The sequence below is a fragment of the Lagopus leucura genome, unplaced genomic scaffold (assembly GCF_019238085.1).
Source record: "Lagopus leucura isolate 7727_CA_CO unplaced genomic scaffold, USGS_WTPT01 Super-Scaffold_100002, whole genome shotgun sequence".
Lineage (NCBI taxonomy): Eukaryota > Metazoa > Chordata > Aves > Galliformes > Phasianidae > Lagopus > Lagopus leucura.
Window position 1 is genome coordinate 37,026,277 of NW_024962263.1, and position 24,578 is coordinate 37,050,854.

Below are 24,578 nucleotides of genomic sequence, written 5' to 3' on the forward strand. Positions count from 1 at the left end.
TCACCTGCTGATTTTAATTTATGTGATAATTTACAAAACAAAACACTTCATGGCTTTCATCTATACACTGCATGAAAGCATGTAATACATTTTGTTGGACTTGGTACTGTGGTTTGTGAGCAGTTTCTAGCTTCCTATCTAAATGTAAATTGCTTATGCAAAGAGCTTATTATTCCCTTATAAAAGGGAAGTGAAATGAAATCCTTAAGTTCTTGATTAAGGAATATGTTTATTACAGTTTTGCTTTTTTAAAAAGGCGAAAACAATACTATTAATTACTGTCAATATTTTAAATAAAATTTTTCAATTTCCTAAAAGATACAAATTGATTTCAGCTTGCGTGAAGTTAATCCTCCTCCTCCCCAACTCACTTTAATTACAGCATTTAAAGTCATAAGCAAAAAGCTTAGAATGTATATATATGAAGGAGATTTGGACACTGAAAAATATGATTGGTATATGCTGCAGGTTTGTAAGTCAGTCTAATCAACAGTTCATATATATGATCCTCTGAACAAATTCATCAAGAGTAGCTCTTATTCCTAGAGTTCCTTTGTTTTAATCTAGCAACTCATACAGCCATCTTATGTAGATTTAATTGGGCACCCTGAGGTTGCCCAAATACATAAACAATCTTCTTGGAAGAAAAGACACTCATTAGCTACTGAGAAGCTACATTGAGCCAAATTGTTTATCCAATTTTATGTAGTGATCCTGGGAATAATTTTCACCAGTGGCTTACAAACTGAGTAAAAGAAACCTGGGTTATGTAAATGTGGGAATCCCACTGTGGTTCCTGACAATTGTTAAATGAAAAGGAGAGAAAACTACCAGTGACACTAAAAAGCAATTTGCATGAATTCTGGTCAAATGGAAAGGAGCTAATAGATGTGGCATATACTTGCCTTGAAAACTGTAGATTTCTCCAACGCTGTTCTGCCGGGTGATATGATGCCAGTATGCACTACGAGGAAGTGAGATCGACTTGGATAATGTCATTGGTTCAGATAGACTGGTCTGGAGCTGAAAAATAAAGCAAACATAAGGGGAAGATCATACATAACCATACTTGATAGATAATTCTAAAAACCATAAATTGAACCAATGTCATTATGGAGACTGTATTTATTGAATTACCACAGAAAGGTATTTGAAATTATTTATGTGCCTTATAAGCACCAGCATATTGAATGCTCAGGAAAAAGCTGTAGACATATACATGGCTATATAGGGTTTTTTTTTGGTAGACATTAACATATAGATACATGTCCCTACTTGCTTACAGCTATTCTTGCTGCTAAAAGGATTTTCTCCTTTAACTTTGATATAATGATGGATTAGAATACGTCTGAAATCTTATAATTTTCTAAGGTCACGTTCGTTTTTGGTCATTTAACCTGTATATTGGATTGAATATCCAGAAAGATGATAAGAAAGAATCTGAGACAAGCAACAGAGAATTAGTAACAGTCATTACTTTCCTAATCCTCCATCCAGTTGGAGGCATCTCATCAACAGTGACAGACTACAACCTCCAAAGCAAATTTTCCGCTCTCAGTGACTTTATGTAACTTAAGCCATGAATTACATAATAAGTTTCCATGTGTACAAGAGGTATAACACAGAAAACTAATCAGAGGAATGTAAATTTTATTGAAGACAGCTCTGTCTCCAAAACACATCCAAAATGAGATACAAAAGAAAGACAAGACTAAGCAACAAGAAAAAAAAAATTATAGAGACGTTGCATGCTGATGACCTTTTTGGATACACCTTTGTTTCTTATGCTTTCTCTCTTTAAAAGAAAAGAGAATGTATCTGCAAAATTTGTGTACTTCTGGCTTTAAAGAATATAATATACAATAGATAATTTGTATCTAATAATTCAAGATGACTCTGTGGTATGCTGTTTCTTCAGGAGACATCTGGAACACTAGAAATCTCAATTACTCTGAAAGATTTAGAGTGGAAACCTTAATTTGAGGAGTAGGACCAGGATGGTTGTCTGAAAGTGTATGCCTAGAAGCCCACATTTTCAGAGTCCAGCTACACAGCAAAATGTATTCAAGGCCTGGATAATTTACTGTAGGATGATGATTAACTCAGAGGAAATCCTCATTCATAATGCAAAATTCAAAAATCCATTTTCATCTGTATGAATACATGATGTTCAGTAATATTAATAAAGTATTATAAATAATAAATATTAATAAAAAGCCTATCTCTTTTAGAAACAGAATCCAAAGACCTTCAATTATTTCATTTTTAAGCACTGATACACACTGATGTGTGGCAGATATGTAATTACTTCAGTTATTGTTTTCTTGAGAATTGTCATCAAAATTACCCCCTTTCTACAGCTAATGTCTTCTCAGCTCATGTATAGCCAATATTCCATTTCATTTGTCAGTGGTGCAGATAATCACTACAAGCTATAGAATATGAAGAAAAGAGCACAAAGAAACATTCTGATCATTAAGTTCAAAAGCTTTACAATTCTGTTTTGAAGAGACTTATGAATTTAAGTTTTGCAATGTGGAGAGCTTTCTTTATTGTGGAGATCAAGGCAATATCAACCCTTCTAAGAATTACTCTCTAAGTTATGATACTGCCTTATTATAGCATTGGTAACAGGTAACTTTATTATAAAAATAAATAATAAATAAAAATGAATAAAACATCATTTAACAGAGATTATTTATTCATAGTTTGTTCACTTAAAAGGTGAACTTGAGTTTAAGCCAAAACTCATTATTATTATGTATTATATACAAATTCCAGTAAAGAGAATCTCTGACTACAGTTTATTGTCTCAAAGCTAAATTCGTGGAGTAAATAGAAGTGGTTAAAGTTCTATGATTATACCTCATCATAGGTGATTAGTTCTTGCCTGATCTGACCAACGGTGATGCAGAACTATACATTAGGCACTACTGTAGTACATATAGAACATCCACAATACGTTTTCTCAGATTCTCTAATTAAGGAACTTTTAAGATCACCTTTTGAGTAAGAAGTATCAAAATACACAAGCAATTGTAGGGCCAGGTAAACTAGATTTCCTTGGGGATACCATAGAGAGAAAAAATTTATCTTTTGTGAAAATATCATCCTCAGAAAACAAACAAAAAAATCCAATGACTCCAATCTTTAAACTACATTATTACCATTGTTATGAAATTGAGAACTTAAAATATAAACACGAATCATCTTATCTGTTATAGAATGGATGACAACTTAATTGTACATTATTTTGTCCATAAAGTTATTCTAAATAATTGTTAGATCATTACTAACCACAGTGTCTTTTTTAAAAACTTTTTTTATCAATAAAAAACAACACCATGGGACAAATGCACATGATAATGATCAGAAGCAGACTCCTACAAACTGCTGTTTGCAAAAATATTGTTGTGTCCAAAGAAAAATGGATAAGCTACTGACAGAAACCTGCTTTCTGTAGAGAACATCTTATGTGATAGACTGTGGGTGTTCCAAATAAACATCTTGAGACCAAAGGGAAGAAAATAGGCATATAAACATACATACAATCAATATGTCATTACATAGCTTTTTCCTATATAAATTACAACAGGTTAAACAAAGCTACAGACATTTACTGTTTCAGAATCCCTTTTCCACAAGAGTAAATTAACTTCTGTCAGTTAACAATGTTAAAAATAAACAATTTGCACGTTATGAAAGATGAACCATAACTGTTAATTTGTTACATGATTAGTCATTCAGGTTTGAGACTTCTGATACTTCTGACCAGTGAAAGAAATAACTCTGGGTAAGTTTAGAAACTTCATCCTAGGTATTCTTCTTCCTCTTCATCTTCTTGTTATCAAAACAAAGCAAAACAAATCATACCAGAATTTCCATAGAATTTTTCTGATTTAGCTAAATCAGAGAACATTTCCTTATGGAAAAACAAAGTAAACAACTATTCATTTTCTCCTTTCTTCTAAGCATATAGAGCTTTCTTTCCTACACAATTTATTTCTGTCCTTAATTTAACATAAATACAGCAATTCAAAAATAGTTTAAAAAATTACATCACATACCTCCTTAGGCTTATTTTCCCATAACAAAACTAAATCAACAGCTCTAAGTATGGAGGCTAAAGTTCTGCTGTTGCTTCCAACCCTGGTGTATTCTCTGCACAAGCTGGCAAAACATGCTCACATGCACTAACATTAAGTTAGCTCAGATAAGCTCAGATAGGGTCCATAACAGCTGAGATAGCAAAATCACACAGAAGAAATAAACACTTTTCTCTGTGAATGAACTGTCCTTAATCTTTGCTAAGTAGGTGTAGAATTGCAGAGGAAAGTAGAAGCTATATACCAAACCAAGCTTGCTAATATAACAATGTAGCGTTAACAAAAGCATGCATCTAGATTTATTTTGCTACAAACACTTCTCAATTCAAATTAGACTTCAAGAAATGAAAAGCATAATCTAGACTTTCTTGATCAACTTGTGAGGGAGAAAACTAGGTTCCAATTAGAATGTGGGAGAAAAACAGAACTGCATACATCAAAAACACACTAATTCAGATATTTTTTGTGGGAACATTAAAAAAATCCATCTCTGAAATTTTTATTATCTGGTATGAAATCTGAAGTACTTAGGTTTCCACTAGTTTCTTATAGTTTCTTATATTTCTTAGTTAAGAAATATTTCACATCATGGACACTACATTTATTTCTTGATTATCCAAAAAAACTTAAGTCATACGAAGCTTACCTTTGCCAGTGACAAGTTAATAATCCTTAAAGGACTATTTGATTAAAATAGAAATGAAAAAAAATCTGTGTTCTGTAAGCTGATCCCCATATTTTTCATTATTGTACTTTCATGAAAGGTCTAAGTACTAAATTTTTGTTTTAATTCCCACAGAGCAACTCCACTGACTTAAAAAGATTTGTATGATGTCAATAAACAGAGGATGATGTTAATAATTAATACTGTTCCAAGAATGGAGCCTGAGCTAAGAGTTGTGATTTGCTTAGCATATTATTCTCTAATTTTCTGTTTGCATTAGAGAAGTCAAAACACAGAAGTGACAGAAAATAGATCTGGCTTGGGGAGAAGAACAGATCAATATACATTTCAATAAATTTTTTATCCTGCAATAAAGACAGTTTTTTACAAATATGCTTTGGAAAGAAGTTAGAACTGGCTCATTTCACTTTCTCATTAGTAAAACAGCAAGATAACGGGGTCACAGAAGAACTAACAAGAACTGCAATCTAGAAACATGAATATTATTATTTAGGTATCTTTATAACTCTGAAGAAGGTTTCTCTGTGCATTATGCTTTGAAGAATTAAATGACTGGTGTCAAGAAATAGATTTCACTTCAAGTGTCTGTAGGCTGACAGTAGAATAGCATGGTCTAGTTTCATTGGCATTCACAGAAGCAAATTATTGGAGTTTAAAAATCACACAGTCTAGAAAGTAGCATCTACTGAGCATAAGTTAGGGCACAAGCAAGAGGGAAGTAAAATGCTTTTTTTTTTTTTTTTTTAATGAATTTTAAGTTACACCCATGAAACAGGTGCCATGTTTTTGCAAAGCAGACACCACTGTATTATGTTCATCTTGTGTATTATGACACATAGACCTATTCTACATAAACCAGTTACCAGCCTGAACTGTAGAGAAGATTATTCCAAGTATAGTCATTTCCCTATGTTTCTGTTGAAATTATTTTGCTATTGCAAACAATTTATTCAACTTGCCTTTTAAAGTTCTTCTTAAATTCTGTCTCTTCACTCACTCTATTTAATCTGGTCTTACAAGATCTGAATTTCAATAATTAATAATAGAATCTTGATCCAGGACTTCTTATGCGTGATGCAGGATATATTTCTATGATGGTCCAATCAGAATATGATGCTCTTTGGTGATCTGTTATTAATCCATGGTTAAGATTTTCCTATAATTTTTTGTTCACAATCACTCACCTTGCTTACAAAATAGTCATGTCTGTTTTTGGGCTGAGCTCATTACTTAAACGTATCCATTAATAATATAAATATTTACAGATATTAGCACACTACTTCTTTCCTACATTCTCCTTTATCTTTCTTTTTATGTTTGTATCTAGCTTGCTGTTCCTGAGACAATATTGGCAAAGAACCTCAAATACATGATCTCATAAGTCTTCTAAAAAGACAGAAAAGCTAGCTGTGAAAGTCATTTCAGTGACTTCAACCTTTATAACATATTTCTAGTGATTAGGTTTTCAGTAACAATTCTAACCTTGTAAGGACCTTTTAGAGAGTTTCTTAATCAATTATGGAGGAAAAAATCTCAAAATAATAACATTCTTTTGCAGTACCTAGCTGTTTGATGATTAGTCTTTGGCTGTGGAATAATATTACATACAAATAATAAAGCAATGGGGAAGAAAAGCATTCTGAAGGGAAATTCTGTGGGACTGATTTTTTTTTTCTAATCTCTTTGGCCACACTATAAAGAAAGAATTGGGACATTCTGCTCCTTTTCTGGCAGAAGAAATTTTTTTTCTTTTCTTTTTTTTCTCTCCTTTTCACTAAAAGGAGCTCATAACGGATCACTTTGTGCCTGATAGAATGGATTAATGTTGCACAAAAGTAGCTGGATTTTATAGTGCACTGAGATTATATTTGCTGAATGTCAGTAAGGTGTGTGTCCTCCCATTTATGTTACAAAATTCTATCTTTGTTTCTTTCTTTCTTTTACTGTTCACAGAAACTGCTAATTAATGTGAGAGCAGAAGGTCAAGTTCTTGAACATTTAGAAGGTTTGAGCTGTTTTATTATAGCTAAGCCGTATTTGAACTATTTCATCATTTTTTAATTGCATAAAACCATTTACTAATAACACAGGAGACAATGCTGCCATGATCACAGTTGAGACTATTTGCAAGCTTGACTGTATGGTACACAGTATACCTATGCAGTGTACCTATAATAGGTCTTGGTGAAAACAAATATAACTAAATATTAGGAATCTGTATCAAATAGGAGCAATTACTAGCAGGTTTAGCTAATATACGTATGTATATATAATGGAGTATCCATAACTTCTATTGCATACACATTATTTGCAGATATTGACTGACCTTTCTGTCACCAAGATATGGGAGCTTTTATCAACATAGAGATTGGTGCTGGATGACACAACAGAAAAGATTTTTGCAGGCAGAATTTTGGGACAAGGCTGTGTAACTATAAAATAATTTCTCTAAGCAGATACACCTAGGACAGAATCTCCAGGATTAAAAAGTAAAAATATTCTAGGGTATTTCAAAGTGGTTTGTACTTATATACTTAAAGGTATAACTATTTCCAGATGGAAAATGAGGAGGATCACAGAAAAAAAAAAAAGAAAAAAAAAAAGAAAAAAAGAAAAATAAAGAACACACTTAAAAACATAATCCAAAACAACACCACCCCCCTATGCATTTTCTTCAAGTCAAAAATGGAAATGAATAATAGCCCTAAAACAATTCATCATATTGACTCATGAATGCTTAAAGGAAGGCAGGTGGCATTTAATGCATTGATATAGATCTGCTTGAACTATGTTTTATTAGCTTAACCTTCAAAGGTTAAGGGGTCATTCATCTCAAGCAGTTCATCACAGAAATGCTCATTTACAGCTTTGTCTAATTTCATAAACAAGTAAATTATGTGCATCATTATGAGTGTTAGTTGGTGATATAAAAAAAACACATCAGTGATGGGAGGACTAGGAAGAGTTTTGGTCTCTATTCAACAAATGAGTTAGTAGTAGGACAGTCAAGCACAGCAGATGCATTCCAGCTTGCAAAAGGACTAGAGGAAAGCCAACGCCTCTCATATCTTCTAGAAGGGCAAGAAGGAGAACCTGTAGGCTGTTCAGCCTCACCTCAATCCCTGGGAGTCTAAACTTGGAAAACATTTTCAGGCACATGAAGGACAAGAATATTATTGTGAGTAGTCAGTATGAATTCACCACAAGAAAGACAAGCTTCACCAACTTGATAACCATACCTGATAAACTGATTGGCTTGGTAGACAAGAGGAGAGCAGTAGATTCAGTAAGGTTTTTGACACTGTCTTCAATAAAATCCTTGTAGACGAGCTGATAAGTATGGGGTGAATGTGCAGACAATTAGTTGGATAGAAAACTCACCAAAAAGGGCCTGGAGAGTGGTGATCAGCAGCATGAAATCTAGTTGGAGGCCAGTAAATAGTGGTGTGCTACAGAAGTCAATATTGGGTCCAGTTCTGTCCAGCAGTGATCTGGATGAAGGAGCAAAGTGCAACCTCAGCAGTTTTGCTGATGACACAAAACCAGGAGTAGTGGCTGATACACCGAACAGTTGTGCTGCCATCCAAAGGAACCTTGTCAGGATGCAGAAATTGGCTGACAGGAACATCATAAAGTTCAACAAGAACCTGAATGTGAGGAGGAACACCTTGTGCACCAGTATATACTGGGGGCTGCCCAACTGGAAAGCAGCTTTGCATATAAGTTCCTGTGGGCTCTAGTGGACACAAAGTTAAACATGCCCTTGGCTGCATAACAGTCTAAGGGACTCCTGGGAAAAGTGTTGCCAGAAAGTCAAAGGAGGTGATCCTTCCCCTCAGCACAGGTGATGACACACATGAAGTAGCTAGTATTCAGTTCTGGGTTTCTCAGTGCAAGAGATATGTGGAACTACTTCAGAATTAAGCAAAGGGCCAATAGCATGGTTAAAGGACTTGAGCATCTCTTTTGTGAGGAAGAACTGAGACACTTGAGACTGGTTAACCTGGACAATAATTGGAGGCTCAGGATGGATCTTATCAATGTATACAAATATTTAAAGTTAGGGTAAAAAAAGGACAGAGCCAGACTCTTTTCAGATGTGTCCAGTGTGTGGACATGAGGCAAATGGGCACAAACCAAAACAAGGGAAGTTTCATCTGAACAGGAAGAATCACTGTTGTGCAGTGACCACGCACTGGCACAGGCAACCAGCCTCTCTAGTTGAGTTTGCTTGACCAGGTAAGTTGGACAAAATGCCTCTCAGTAGCCTACTGAAATTCTGTGCTTGGTATCTCCAAAATTAAAGAGTAGGTTTTTACAGAAAAGGGACAGTATTTGATATATCTTCTGAAATACAAAGGGGTTAACAAATTGGGGTGGAAAAAATGCAGTTAAATGCAGGAGTTGGAGATGTCTAATGGACTGCCAGTGGGAATATGTTGTCTTTGGATATCAGCCTAAAATTTATGGTATTCTAGAAAGTTTGCTTTCATGAGATGTGTCAAAAAAAAGTTAGTGAGGTTTGCTATCAGCGCCAACTTTCATAGTCTTGTCCTCCTTCTTCTTTCTTTTTTTAGATGTCCTTGCTCTGCTGGGTATCCCTCTCTTTGACAAAGCTGCTCATGTCTGACCTCAACCTGATATGCTTCAGAGAAGATTTCAAAGCATGTGATTTTTTTTTTATTATATTACTTGCCAAAAGGTATGACATATCTTAAAGAGGAATTTGAGACACTTGAAGTCTTCAGTGTTTTACTTGAGAGTACTGGAAGGACAGCCTTTCTGACTACATAGAAGTTGCTCTGGTCAGTTTTAGAAGTGGTATGGTAAAAGTTATGGCATCAAAAATGTCCGTTTGTAGAGAACTACTAAGAAAAAATCTCCCTACTGTGCTGCAAGAAATGCAAACTTAGAATGAACTCAGAATGCCCCCATATGGGTAAACATTAAGACAATAAGTTGGGGGCTGAAAATTTGTAATTCTAAGGACTATATACATATTTTGGCAACAAAACATGGAGTTATTTAAGTTTCAAACTTTCTAATAAAGCAAATGCTACAAAAGCCTGCTTAAGAGTTTTTTGGGTTTTTTTGTTTGTTTGTTTGTTTTTTTTTTTTTTTAATAGTCAAAAACTGATCAGTGGCTTTCAGTAGTTTTTTAGCTACTTCATTCATTTCAGTGAACTGATGGTACCAATGAATTTTAATAAAATGGCAGACAATTTTCTAAATACTTGCTAAAACAACAATTATCAATATTTTGTCATGAATATTCCTTATTAGGCTTATGAGTGTATGACTCCAGCATTCAGTAACACATGGAGATCATATAATGATAGACATAATTCTTGATATTACTAAATCTTAAAATTGTAATCATCAGTCATTCACAGTAATTCACATCCCCCTAAATAAATGTGTATAATGTATCCATGGAAGAGAGACAAGACTATCCAAATGACAGTCCAAATTTTTGCATACAAAACAAGCTAGCAAAATTTTTGCTTCCTTGCTGATGCTAGTTTAATAATGTGACAGAAATAGCTGCAAATTAGGAAACCAATTTGGAAACAGAGTGGTGTGTGTAAATTGCTATATTTCTCAGTACATTTGCATAAGTCTAATAAACCTAAGATTGGCATATTTTCCATTGAATTTCATTTTCAGACAATAACTCTCCAGTTGTTTTTTTTGCTTTCCCCTGGCATAAATTGCTTGATATAGTAGAGGTTGCACTTGCCTGTTCCCATGTACTGAAAGCTATGCTAAGGTACATGGAAGGCAGGGAGGTGATATGGGAGAATCAAAATGGCTTCACCAAGGGCAAATCCTGCTTGACCAACCTAGTGGCCATTTATGATGGTAGAACTGCATCAATAGACAAGGAAAGAGCCACTGATGTCATCTAACTCAACTTCGGTAAGGTCTTTGACATGGTACTCCATAAAATCCTTCCCTCCAAATTGAAAAGATATGGATTTGATGGGTGGACTGTTCAATGGATGAAGAATTGACTTCAGGACTGAGTCCAGAGAGTCAATAGTTCAATGTCTGGATAGAGATTGATTATGAGTGGTGTTTCCCAGGGGTTGGTGCTTGGATCAATACTCTTTAATATCTTCATCAGTGACATTGACAGTGAGATGCAGACAACACACCAGAGGGATGGGATGCCATCCAGAGGGACTTAGACAGGCCTAAAGAGTGGGCCCAGGTGAACCTCATCAGGTTCAACAAATCCAGATGCAAGATCTTGCACTCAGGTCAAGACAAGTCCCATTACCAATAAAAGATGAGGAATGAAAGAATTAAGCACTGCCCTGCTAAAAAAAAAAAACAACTGGGTGTACTGGTGGATGGGAAGCTGGACATGGCCCAGCAATGCACCCTTGCAGCCCAGAAAGCCAACTGTATCTAGGACTGCATCAAAAGAAGAGTGGCCAGCAGGTCAAGGGAGCTGATCCTGCCCCTGGTGAGATCTCACCTGGAGTAGTGTGTCCAGATGTGAAGTCCTCAGTACAGAAGAGCCATAGACCTGCTGGAGCATGTCCAGTGGAGAGCCACAAAAATGATTCATGCAATGCAACACCTATCCTCCGAGAACGGGATCTACATTCCTGGAGGTATTCTTAACTTGACTGGATAAGGCCTTGGACAACTTGATCTAGTTTTGATGCTATCTCAGCTTGGAAGAAGAAGTTACATCAGTTGACTAACAGCCATCCTTTCCAATATCAATTTTTCTGGTTTGAAAATCTGGGAGATAAAGGCCAGTAAGTAAACCTGGTATTATTTCACTTACTGTAGTAGCTGCATATCTTTATTCAATATAGCTACTGTAGTAAGTGAAATAATGCCAAGTCAACAGGAAAGAATCTGATCTGTCTGTACTACTGGCTTTTATATTTCTCCTGAACCAGATTACTGGGCAGCACAGAGCAGCTTATAAATATAAACAGCTAGCATGGCTGGATTCATACAGAGGATATCAATCGTATAACAGCCATGACCCAAGGCTGAGCAGAAAAGAGAACATAAACAATCCCGGTCTGGACAGGCTTTGATTAATACACATCAAAAGACTGCTTGTACTTGGAAAAAGACCAATATTTCAAGTATGTTTTTTTAGATACTAAATATCAGTTGTCTTCAATCTAAACATAATCAGAGACATTACTGTAAGTAATTGTCAAGTTCAAAAATCCGTTGTCTTCAGAAAAAAAGAACAGAAACAGGGGAAAAAGGAACAAATTTATAATAAAGTGTGAACTTCATCTATTTTCTGTCATGCCAACAGGTACTTGATGGTCCAAAGAACATAGAGCACAGGAGGGATTTACAGAGTAACTTTAGGACTAGCATGAGAGTTCCTGATCACCTCTCAGATTATTACATTTTATAAATCTTCCATTATCTGAAAAGCACTGGGTCCATCTGTAAATCACTGATAAAGAGGTTTCTTACTAATCAGATACAAAGCCTTAACTATTCCCTTGTGTGATATAAAGAACTCCTGAACTGAGTTGATGAAACAGATGAAAACCTTGCTTGACAGAAAACATAGAATGATAATATAGTTTCTAACACTGATGAAAACTGTGTGAAAAATGTGTTTTTCAGAAGTTAATTCTTCTGTGTTCTGTGAATAAGTAATTGACCATGATCCAGGATTTATTTTGTTGTTGTGCTGCTCCCAGTGTACAGCTGATTACTCTGTGACCTTGGAAAATTCATACTTAGTTGAATTTGGCCTTAATCTTTCTGCACCTCATTTTACTTATTAGTATAATTATTATAATAATATCTGTCTCAGGAGAGCATAAGGTGGCTTCATCAGCTGTTATTGTGGCTAATAATAATAGGATCTCTATAGGCTATGTTAGTTTATTTTACAATAAACGGCTTTCCCGGAATAACAGATAGGAGATTAACAATAAATTGAGCCCACTGGAAAACTGTCCTGAGAATTGCTTTTCTAATAATACTTAGGTCAACACAACCTGATCCTCTGTTGAGTTTAATGATTTAAACCTATCAGCACAGTTATACAAGCAAGCTGTTTAAAATGTGCAGAAGGCCGAAGAAAACTTCCCTTCCATGCTAAATATTTTTCCAGGTTTATTAAGAGGAGGGTTGGGAATAGACACAGAGGGTTCAGTCAGGCATGCAACAACTATTGTATAATTACAGCATCATTTCTAATTTATTGTTCATATCACCCATGGCTATTAGCAAATAAGACTGCTTATCAAATCATCTATTGTGTTCATGGAAAGTTCACTGCTTTCACTTCCTTGCACTTTCTAGAAACACAATTTTACAGTGTCAACTAGTTTGACAGTTATGTAAACATGCAATATTTAGCAAGATACATGCAATATTTAGCAAGATACAAACTCATCCTAATTTCAAATATGCTTGTGCCACCAACCTTTAAACTCACTTGTATTAAAACGTAATTTTGCCCCACTGCATTTAAACAAACTACACAGAGTTACTAGTTACTGAAATCAAAGTGTTTAGAATACAGCAGATTTACATTCAAACAGAAAACAAGCACTCAGAACAGAGAAAAACAGTGTTCAAGGATTCATGCATGCAGGTTTAGAACAGATTCACAGGATGGAGTAGGGAATCAGCAGACAAGACATTCTATTTCCTCAGTTATGTGAAACTTTTATTATGAATTGGTTTTGGTTCAGCTCCTACATCGTATCAGGAAGAAGGCAGATTTCAATCAGAGTCTTAGGTAGCACAGTTAGACAGATAGCCAGATGAGTACTATGGAATTGTACATCTTTCAGAAATTTTTAAGAAGAATGAGAATAATTTCTAGGTTAGGATACATATCCACATAAGGCACCTGTGTTTTAGAACCTATAACACCTTTCACATTCAAGCTTATTCAGATGGATAGCTAAGGAGAGGAGTTCAAAATTCTGGCAAGCAAAGGAAAGAACTGAATTCATCCCATCATGTTCTGAGTGAGTACTGCCACTTCAAAAATGTTTAATACTCCAGTGCAAGCTCTAGCGAATAACTTTAAAAAGGCAAAACTGCATTTAAATTACATCACCAACCACCAAAATATCTGATACACTCTTATACAAGGACTTGCAATCTCTGCTCTCACACCTACCCACAGCACTTATCTAAACATTTCACAAACCTACATGTGGTCTGCAGTGTTTCTGATGACAAACAGCTCTATTCTCCCACCTGCTCTGTCACTTTGTACCAGCAGCTCCAACACTTTGTTTCCATAGAAAAGACTTTCCCTATCCTCAGGTTTCATTCAAACATGCAGTAAACATTCAACATCAACTACTGCATGCAGCTTCCTCCACCTCATTCTTCACCATACGGGGATATCAGATTCCTGCAGCTGACAGAGGACAGGCCAAGAAGAGGAGTAGAAGGCATGACTTGTGTTAAAAAACACAAAGATACTGAACAGTAATGGCTGTGGAATATCAACTTTAGCAGCTGGGAGAAGTGTTTTCTTCTGGGAAGTTAATGGCATCTACTGCATAGTTCTTGAATGTTGCCACAGTATTTGAATGCCTATTATTGGATGTGAACAATAGCCTTAAAAAAAGTCAATGAAATAAATCAACTTTCAAGAAAATATTTTCTTTCAAATAAGATTAAAAAAAAAAAAAAACAACCCAAAAAACAGCTCCAGACAGCATATTCATGAATCCATACATTCTTCTGAAATGGTGAATGTCAGAAATAGACATGCTTCACAGTTCTAGGATTTACTTTAATCATATACACATAGTTTTCTGAGTCCAAAGACTAACAAGTAGCCTGGCAGAATTCTTAAAAAATTCTCACAGAAAAATAAGAGTCAGGAAAAATGTCATTATGCGTTTAGTGAACCAAAAATCCTTTTTAAAAAAAAAAAAAAAAATTCTTTTTTTTTTTTTTTTTCATTTCATTAGATACTTATGGGAATGGGTTACAAAACTCAATCCAAAAAGTACAGTATTAAGGGGGAAAAAAAAGGCAACATTTCTATTTTTATTAATATCTTGGCAATATTTCCAGATGGCCATGGTATCTACTGCATAGAAGAGCAAGCCTTATTTCCCTAGAAGTCTTTTCTGTCAAAAACACTAAATTATTTTAACTTTAACTTGTAACTTTCAAAGACCTCTAGAACAGTAAACAAAGCTTCTCAACATATGTGTGAATCAAGTAAACAATTCAGAAACTAAAAGCACACAGATTATTGTGTATATATACTAGTTACAAATTTTATAAACATTGCATGGAAACATCATACATTAGTTTCAGGTTGGAAATACCAATCTGCACTGAGTTAAGTATTTGCAAAAATAAGTGGCCTGAAGCTACAGTTTATTTTCCATCAAGTATATGAATTCATGAATGATTATACTTATTTAGAACCTCAATACTTGAGCTTTTATCAAATTTGGAGACAGAAGAAGGCATTTAAAGTAACCAGGGACCTTCTATAGGTGACCTCTGAATTTTTCTCCTCCATTTTCTCCTGGTACTAACATCCCCCAAATACACTTATGCAGAATCACAACATTAAAAAAAACAAAAAACAAAGAACAAAAAACAAAAACAAAACAAAACAAAACAAAAAACAGAACAACAAAAGCTTTATCATATTAAGTGAACTACAGTGTTGAAATGGAGCCCATAAGACATACGTTTTACCTAAGCATTTCATATAATCATCACTTCTGAAACATCCAGTAACATGTTCATGAATTTCCAATTTTTGACAACTGGAAAATAATAGGTGATATGTATGACATGACATAAAAATATGCATAACAACCATGAAAAATCCTTTAATGTGCATTGGCAAAGATAGGAAACCTCAAATGTAAAGGGTCATTTGAAAATAAAAAATTTAGAATTTTTTGATGTAATTATTCTTGATGTTTGATTCTGTAAACTTTTGATGAATATCTGTTTAGGTTGCTATCAGCTTAAAATATGTGAAGAAATACATAGTAAAGAACTGAGCTTACTACGAAAGCAATACTGCTATTTTCTCTTGTCTCAAGTATTTTTTTTCCTAATTATCTGACAATTTACCACTGACATTCTTCATCCTATCTACATTCTCATTAATATTACATCTGACAACCTTGTAATTTATATTTATCATCAGACTGGTCTTATGAACTCTTCCTCATCCTTTTTCTAAGGAATAGAAAGATTAAATAACTTGCAGCCTTATTTCTTATCCACCTTATTCTCCAATTTCTCTTTAAGTACAGTTATATTACCTGGTATTTGTTTTCACTGCCACGTTTGTTATTCCCTTATTAATAACTTTAAAAACAAAGAGAGTAAGTTCACTGGTACTAGTTTATTAAAATGACAGAACACTATCACTGTGACTGATTCATTTATATTAGACACAAGACTTGAAAATAACGAGGAAAAGGAAATATACAGATGTGTTTTGTTAATTTGTTTATTTTCTGGTAAATGTTAAAAGTATCACTCTAAAATTACATTTGTTTGCAGCTGTGATGTACAAAGGAAAACAAGCATCACAGAATTATATTCTATGATTACGAATTTTGAAAAATTTAACCATTCATATTTCTTTAAGAATTTATACTTCAATCTTTGATACTTGATTAAAATCAAATGATCAATATCAACTACAGCATTATTTTGTTTAGAATTTTTGCTTTACTTTTTGTTTTGCCTTTTTTTTTTTTTAAATATATGTTTTTTTGAGATTACACAATGCGTCTCCTTTGTCAGCCTTGGAAAATTGTAATTTACAAGGTTACAAAGATACAGCTCTAATTCCCAAGCGTGCATCTGTCATATATACAGTCATAATAAGAGAAATGAATATGAGTAATCTACAGTTCTTAACCTTCAATTTTATGCACTTAGTAGAAGTGTTTTCAGTGAAGGCTATGTGAGAAGAATAAAAATGCCATTGAGAAGGAAAATCAAGGCCTTAAGTTACACTGCCAGCTGTAAGCAAATTGTCATCATGCTGTAGAGGTTAGATAGACAAGTGATGCTGAGCACAACAGCTTTCATACGCTGGTGCATGAAAGTTATCTTAGGGATTCCTTGAAAAGATCACTAAAACCAGTACCATTCACTGACTGCAAGAGGGAGGATGCTCAGCATTTACGAAGCGTGAATCATTCATTTTCCTTCTCTCTTTAAGGTACAACTGAGAAGATCTAATGTCTCAGTGCTGTTTTCTGTAAACCAGTTTGGCTCAGTACCTCCAAAGAACCCTCTTGCTTTTAGTTAGCTTTTTTTCAATTGATCAAATTAGCTATCTGAACTGACTCAGTCAGATGAGAACCTGGGTTAATAGAAGGGAAGTGGAACTAGCAGCCCAGCCTGGTGACAGGAGAGAAATCTAGCTGAAACTGATATGTGCATCTTCTGTGCACAACATCTCACTACAACTGGGGCAAGATACCTGATACTCCTGAGACTTTTTTTTAAAAAATTCCAGAACTACAAAACCAAATAGATTTATAAATGGTATATTAAAAAAAACATATATAAAAACATGGTGGTAGTGGTGAGACAGTAGATATATGAGGATAGAGACTATTCTGAGGATAAAACCAAAGTTGTTGATACTCTCATGCAGACAGTACAACAACGTGAAAACTCTTAAGTAGAAAGCCAATCGCTATTGTTTTAAATTGAATTCTTGTGTTGATAATGTAGAAAACTACCGACACATTTCAGTGTCACTCTCTCCTCCCCCCCAAAAAACTCCATACAACTTTAAGGCAAAATTATCAGCTATGTTATCTATTAAAAAAGAGAAGACTAAAAAAAGATGTACATATGATATACATATACAGATGAAACTTTATCTGAAACTAGTTTCAGTTTAAGTACTAGCACTGACCCGAATTTGCTACTGTCCAAAAGATAGTGAACATCAGCCATTATAGCCACGATGATTTAGCACTTCAAAATCAATCAAGAAGGGCACCTAAGTTACGACTAGGTCACAGTCCAGTTGGTCTTGATTTAGTATTTCAGTAAAATACCGGGTCTTTTTAATTACAGTAAAGCCAATAGTCAACTTAAAAACATATGTATGCCAGTGACAACTGATCTCATGTTTCAGGTTCTTCTTCTAGTGTTATAATTTGAAAAGGACATGAGTAAAAGAGAAAAATATGCATATGAATAACTACTTAACCTGTTCCTTTTTTACGTGTATGTTTTAAGTCTTTTTTTCTTTAATCAGTACTGTTGACATTTCTTCTTCTGATTTGTATAATAATTATTATATCATTAAGTTACCCTTTTTAAAGTTTCTTGCATAGTTTCTTTCATTTTCATATTTATAAAAAAAAAGAAAAAAAAAGAAAATAAAGATATAATTCTATAATATTATACATGAGTGTTCATAACTGAAATAGTGAAAAAGCAAAGCAAAACAATAAAAAAAAAAACCAAATAGTATGGAGCTATAAAGAAAAAGATCAGGATTGAGAAGGACGTGTAGACCTTGATTAAAAAATATACTCTTGTTTGTGCTTAGATTACAGATGTTAAGGGAAACAAATATTTATATGACATATAGTGAAAATGGTATTTATACTTGATAAAAGGAAAATAACCTATAGTGAGTCTATTTAATACCTTCAGATTTTCGAATATGAATACAACTCAAATACTGCAGGTAACGCAGAAAATCTGTTGAAGCTTCAGCACTCGATCAGACAGGAGCAACAGAGCTTCCAAAACCAAAACAACCTTAACTTACTAGTTGATATATAAAAATCAACAGATTTCTGAGCCATTTTTTGTACAGCCTACAGCTTCTACACAGCCTACAGCAGGCCACAAAGCTCTATCGATCTCCCTATGAAGATCACAGTGAAGATTCATCAGGAACAAAGTATATTACATGCTGCGTGGATGATGGTGAGTCATTTCTATCTCTCAGTCTTTTCTCAGAGTTTGATATTCTGTACCATATGGCCACAGTCTTCATAAATGAGGTTTTAGAGAAGTCATCTGATGGCAGAATGGAAACAGCTTTGCTAAGCAGCAGAGTTGTTAATCAAAAGGTAGAAGATCTGAATGTGGTGATTCCACGGAAAGAAAATCTACCATGGGCTGTGCTTTCAGCAACTGTTCATTTGTCCCTAATGTTATATCTTGATTGTGAATTTTCCTCTACCTATTTTCTTTTTGTCCAAAATTTTTGTATCTCAATTTTTCTTCACACAGTCCTAGGTTGTCTAGTTTTAATGAAAAAATCATCCATCTTTTTTCAAAAACCACAGAAAAAAAGCACTTTTTATAACTTTCCATCTTAAAGACATGCAGAGTCTAAGGGAGCATTCAACACAGCAAATTTTGTTATAGAAGTTTTTTTCAAGTTCGTCATACTGTAAAGAAAGAAAGCTAAACTGCTCTGGGGAGTAATAAGGAATGGGAGTTGGACTCTGGAGAATTGAATGGCCCTTTGCTATTCAAATATACATGGACACATGCATGGTGGGCAAGGGAAGGAAGGAAGAGTGTGTCAATGGAAAGGGAACAATTATTCTCACATCTCTTTCTAGGAGCAACGATACATGGAGAATTGTGGTCATCTCAGAAGAAAGGTGAAAAATATCCCTGCCCTAGGCAGGTAGGTTGGATGTAGTTGATCTTTAAGATCTTTTCTAACTCAAACAATCATATCATTCTATGAAAAGCATGCAGACAAGGTTCACTGGACTCCCCATATGTTTTCTCTTTGGTTGATATAAAAGTAGCTTCAAACCACACTTAAAAGTTAGCTTTCCAGAACGATCTTTTTAAAAATCTCCAAACTTTTCAGAAAGTTCTCTGAGCACATAAAGATAACTTTTAAAAACTGCAAATTCAGACTGAAAAATTAAAAAATAGTTCTTTATGACCACAGTGTAAGGGTAACTAATGTCTTTCCTGGATTAAGAACAACAGACTTTGACTGCTGTCATCTAGGTTTTCTGTGTTTACACTGGACATTTTTCCAGCAAAAGGTCTGAACTCTGAGTAACAGAACAACAATTTTCGAGAAGGTAACCATGCACCTAGCATTTAGTGGTCTCTACTGTTCCAAAAAGACACCAGCAAAAGAATTGAATGCATTGAATATTCTGAAAATCCATGACCACAACAATACATGAAAATTGTTTTCTCTTAGCCATGCAGCTATTATCTTTATTATGGCTGAATTCACGGACTGCCTAAAGACTTTACTAAAGACTTTTACTGAAGACTTCTTTTGTTTATTACCAATTTTATAAGTTTAAATATTTTGGTGAAATGATCTTACCCGTGCTTTCTGCTCCATCTCCATCATTAATCTTTCATGTTGCTCTGCTATTGCCAGTGTTGCAGAATGGACTTTCTGATATATCATTTCTCCTTCTCGTGTCTGAAAGGTGAACAGCCCTTCTCCTGTGTCACACATCCTGCAATAAGAACAGAAGGAAAAAAATGAGTACTGTGTAACTTTTATCTATTATAAAAAGTGCACACCTTACAATGGAAAATGCCAACTTTTATAGTTAATCTTTTATAGTTAATCTCTGGGATTCTGAATATCTGCAGTTATTTTTACCACTGAAGAGAGACATATTCCAAGAGACAAATGCAGAACTCTATGAACGTAACCTCTAAATTCAGTTTTAATCATCCTCTGAACAATAAAAAAGAAGTTTTATCACAGAATAAAACTGGAGGTAATACAGTTAGATGTTTATGGCATTGTTTCAAATGTCTGCAGGGTAAGTAAGACCTGAATTTTGTTCTTCTAACCAATTGATGAAAGAAGCACAAAGCATATCATGACATTGAAAAGCTGACTTTGACTTTTTAACATAACACTGTTCTTTTCTTTGAACTCTACAAAGAAGCTGCATGGAAAACCAGCATTACAAGGGTTAAAATACAGCTGCCTCAGTATGTTTGTGTGAGGCGGCATTTAAAGCTATCTTGATAATAACAAGAAACATTTGGTCTATTTGACAATAGGAACAGTAATTCTGTTGCATAAGAAGATTAAGTAACAACAACAACAACAAAATCAACTGTCTTCTTTTGAGAGAGCTACTATTGTTATCCTTATCTGTGATATCCTTGTGGGATTGTTAAGAGGAACAGAAGTGTTACATATGCTAAATGCAGTAACAGGGGTCTGGGAAACAGAAAAAGTGACTGGACATCAATGATTATTGAGTTACTTTGCAGCCCTATACCATGTTAAACAGTGGTGCAATTTGACACACTTATATTAGCAATTCCATTGCATTATCTGGGGCTGATTTTTGCATTCTTTGTCAAATTCCTCTTGCAGTTTTAGAAATGGAACAAAATAAAACTCTCCCTGTAAACATTTCAGAATTATCTCTGACAGAAAATTGTTATTTGAGTCACCAATACATAGCATACTTCAACTGTATAAATATTTCCATTTGCCCTAGAACACCAGGTTTTTAAATTTCTTTTTGTTTGCTTAATTATTTTTCATGATATCTATTTTTTTTTTCTAATATCCCAGCACCTCAAATATGTCCCCAGAAAGCCCAGGGCATAGAGAATGAGCAAGCATTTTACAAAAATCTGTACTGATAAGCTGAATATTAAAACATAAAGATATAAATATCTCTAAAGTTTGCACCCCGGAATCTATATTATTGTTCAGAGATTAGATTTTCAAAATATTGTTCAATCAAATAAATTAGCATATAGAACTATATTATTTGAATTAAATAATCATTAAATACTTCTACTGCTATTTTAAATGTACAAACACAATTACAAAACAGCTTTTTGAAAACAGAATCATTTTTGCCAGTTCTTTTTAAAAGATTAGAACAAACCTTTCTATGTAATTTTATTTTAAAACACCTCTATTTAATTCTTAAAATTGTTCCTAAATAATTCAGAACTGAGCAGTTCATTTTGATTTCAGAACTGATGAGTGAAAATAAAACCTTTTTTTAACATCTACAAGATCTTTGCCTGTACACTGGAGGGGGCATGCTTTTGTTGACTCTGCTATAAAGAATGCGTGGCTGTGAGTGAGTGTGCTGGGCACAACAGAAAGTATTGGAGGCAGAAACAGATGAAATAGAAATGCTTCTGGAAAATACCTGGTGAACATACTTAGTAATGATAAATCGAGTTGCCAAAAAGAAAGCCACAGCCTTAGGAATAGATGACTTACGATATAACAAACACCCATAGCTCTGAAATAGAATCAGTCTCCTCCCATTCAGAGATGTAACGAAAATACAATTCAGTTTGCAGAGAGGAATTATTTGATCAGCGTTGCTGTGATAGGCTAATTAATAAACAAAAGGAAAATAAAAAAAGCACTTAAATCCAGTGCAGATTGGGATCCCTGTTACCAACAGTTAAGATACTTTGTATCCTTAGACACAATGCTCTAAATGCTTATAGTAGAAATGAAATGTCTCAAGAGTTTTGAGACATAATGGCAAAAGTCTTTTATATCCCTCAGGGCATCATATAGCTGGTACTCTGTTTTTGTGTAAAGATATCTTAATAAAATTCAAACAGCATGAAATGGAAAGTCTGGAAAAAAAATGACAGGGTTTCAGAAACTGAAGCAGAATACAGTTTCTTTGTTGGTTTCAGAGGATGAAAAATCCTACGGGGATAAAAACAAGAAAGCAAGGCAATTGAGCGTGATTAAGATTCGATTCAGGAGTTAAGCTGTTTATTTTGACCGAGCAAATATAATTGTTCCCAATGTCGATTCGACCACAATCTGTATGGCCAATGTGCTGCTGAGGCAGAGGCAGCCACCCAGGCCTGCACCTGGGGCCTGGCTTTCCAGCAGGAGGAGGTTACTTCAGCAGATGAGACATGTCAGTGGCAGAAAACTCCTGACAGCAGCTTCCCAGCATCTGGATTTTCAGTTTTCTGGCTAACAGCATACAGCTTATATGCAGAGGTTCCAGATTGGACGTGGAGGAAACTATGCTGAAGTATCGATAAGGACTAACTTGCTTTTACATTTAACATGGCTGAAAGGTGCCAGAAGTGAAGCATCATCAGAACCTGGCAAACTTGAGCTCCATAAAAGGAAAAACAGAATTAAACTCCATATTTTTCTATCTGAACCTGTTATTTGCAATCAGCTGCCCAAAGAGGTGAATCCCTATTCTATAGTGAAGTTTCTCCTTTCTTCTCCTCAGTGATTTATTGTGATTGGACCATAGGACATCAGGAAAGGTGTGTTTAAGGCTTTGTTTCAGTCCTTTGAGGAATGTTTGAAACACATGAAAACACAAACTGATTTAGAAAAACTTCTGGAATTAGAAGAAGAATGATGAAGATGAAAACAGATAAAGGGGATCATGTTGAAAAGGCACGGCAGCTTCACTTTTATGGTCAAGTAGACAAGAGAAAAGAAGACGAGTTGAAATATACTTCCGTATTTGTTCTATTTACAGTCAAAACACAGTAGACCAAAAACATTATTTTCTCTACAGACTCTTCTAGACATCAGAGAACTGCCCGTTTCAAATGACAGTTGCAGGTTTTACCTTGCTAATGTGTTGAAATGAATCTGAACAAACTGTGGGTAAATTAATTTATATTTGTTCAAACCACACATGGTTATTCTTGACCCTATAATCTCTGGTTAGTGAGAATAATATTTTAAATTCAATCAAATTGTTGTCGCTTGCAAACTGTCCTCAAAAACTTCAAAAATCTCTGTTGTCTACAAATCTTTTGAAATGAAAATTAACCTTTTCTGAAACAGACACTAAAACTTGTCATAGTTACCTCTTTTTACTATTCTGCAAAAATGTCTTCATTTTCTTTAGTCCCTAATAAATGAAAACTTGGTAATCATTTTATTTAAATGTAGTAACATATTTATAACTTTGATATTTTCCAACATAACTTATAAGAAATGACAGAATGAAGGTGTGGACCTCTTATTTTTCTGCTACTGCCATAGGCTTGCTCTGCAGTTCTACCAACATTGTATGACCTTCACTGTTAAAAAAATAAATCGCCAATTTTGTACATCTTAATTTTTTTAATGAAGCTTATCAGCCTGTAGATGTTTGAAAAATGCCGATGTTAGCTTCTCTATTTCTGTGTATTCCATCTTTAAAACAGGGATATCATTAACCTATGCTTTAGGATATTTAAGGATTCAAGAAATTAAAATGTATGAGATGCTTTGAATGAAAAAGAAAAAATTTATTTTTTCCTGTATTATTACAGAATGATATAAATTGATAGGTAATGAAACAACCAGGTAAACAATGTCTGAAGATTAGCATAACATTTTTAGTTCTTAAAATACTGCTTCAGCTTTTCATAGCTGCCATTGTTAGCAGATCTGGCTCAAGACACAGGGATAGGAATAAGGTAAGTGCTAAGGTTGGGGCTTAGGACAAACTGGATTCCGAGATCCACAATGAATGTTCTTGTTTTTACTCAGAAAAAGAACTTGCATTCAAGAAAAAGGAATTTTCCCACTATTTCTGCCAGATTTTCTTAACATTTCTCAAATCCACACAATGGTTTCCCACTGTCTCTACTTGCTACAGTAGATCTGTCTTTTAGGACAAAATTAATATAATAAAATCAGCATTGTAAACCCACAGAATGCTCTCAAAAAGAGAAAATTTGTTGAATTGACCACTATTTACATACAAATGATACTGTTTCCCAAACAGAGGTTCATACTCTCATGCTATGGTTGAAACATTTAAGTTTAATAACCAGTACAATATTTAGCAAGTGCATGTATA

At 34.4% G+C, this 24,578-nt stretch overlaps 1 protein-coding gene across 1 annotated transcript in view; it reads right to left on the reverse strand.

Moving 5' to 3' along the window:
- DOK6 (docking protein 6) overlaps positions 1–24,578 on the reverse strand; it is a 233,876-nt gene that overhangs the window by 42,395 nt on the left and 166,903 nt on the right. The window contains exons 6-7 of the mRNA XM_042869705.1: positions 20,108–20,246; positions 906–1,023 (exon numbers count right to left, since the gene is read on the reverse strand). Coding sequence (XP_042725639.1) covers positions 906–1,023; positions 20,108–20,246 — 257 coding nt within the window. The remainder of the gene's footprint in view (positions 1–905; positions 1,024–20,107; positions 20,247–24,578) is intronic.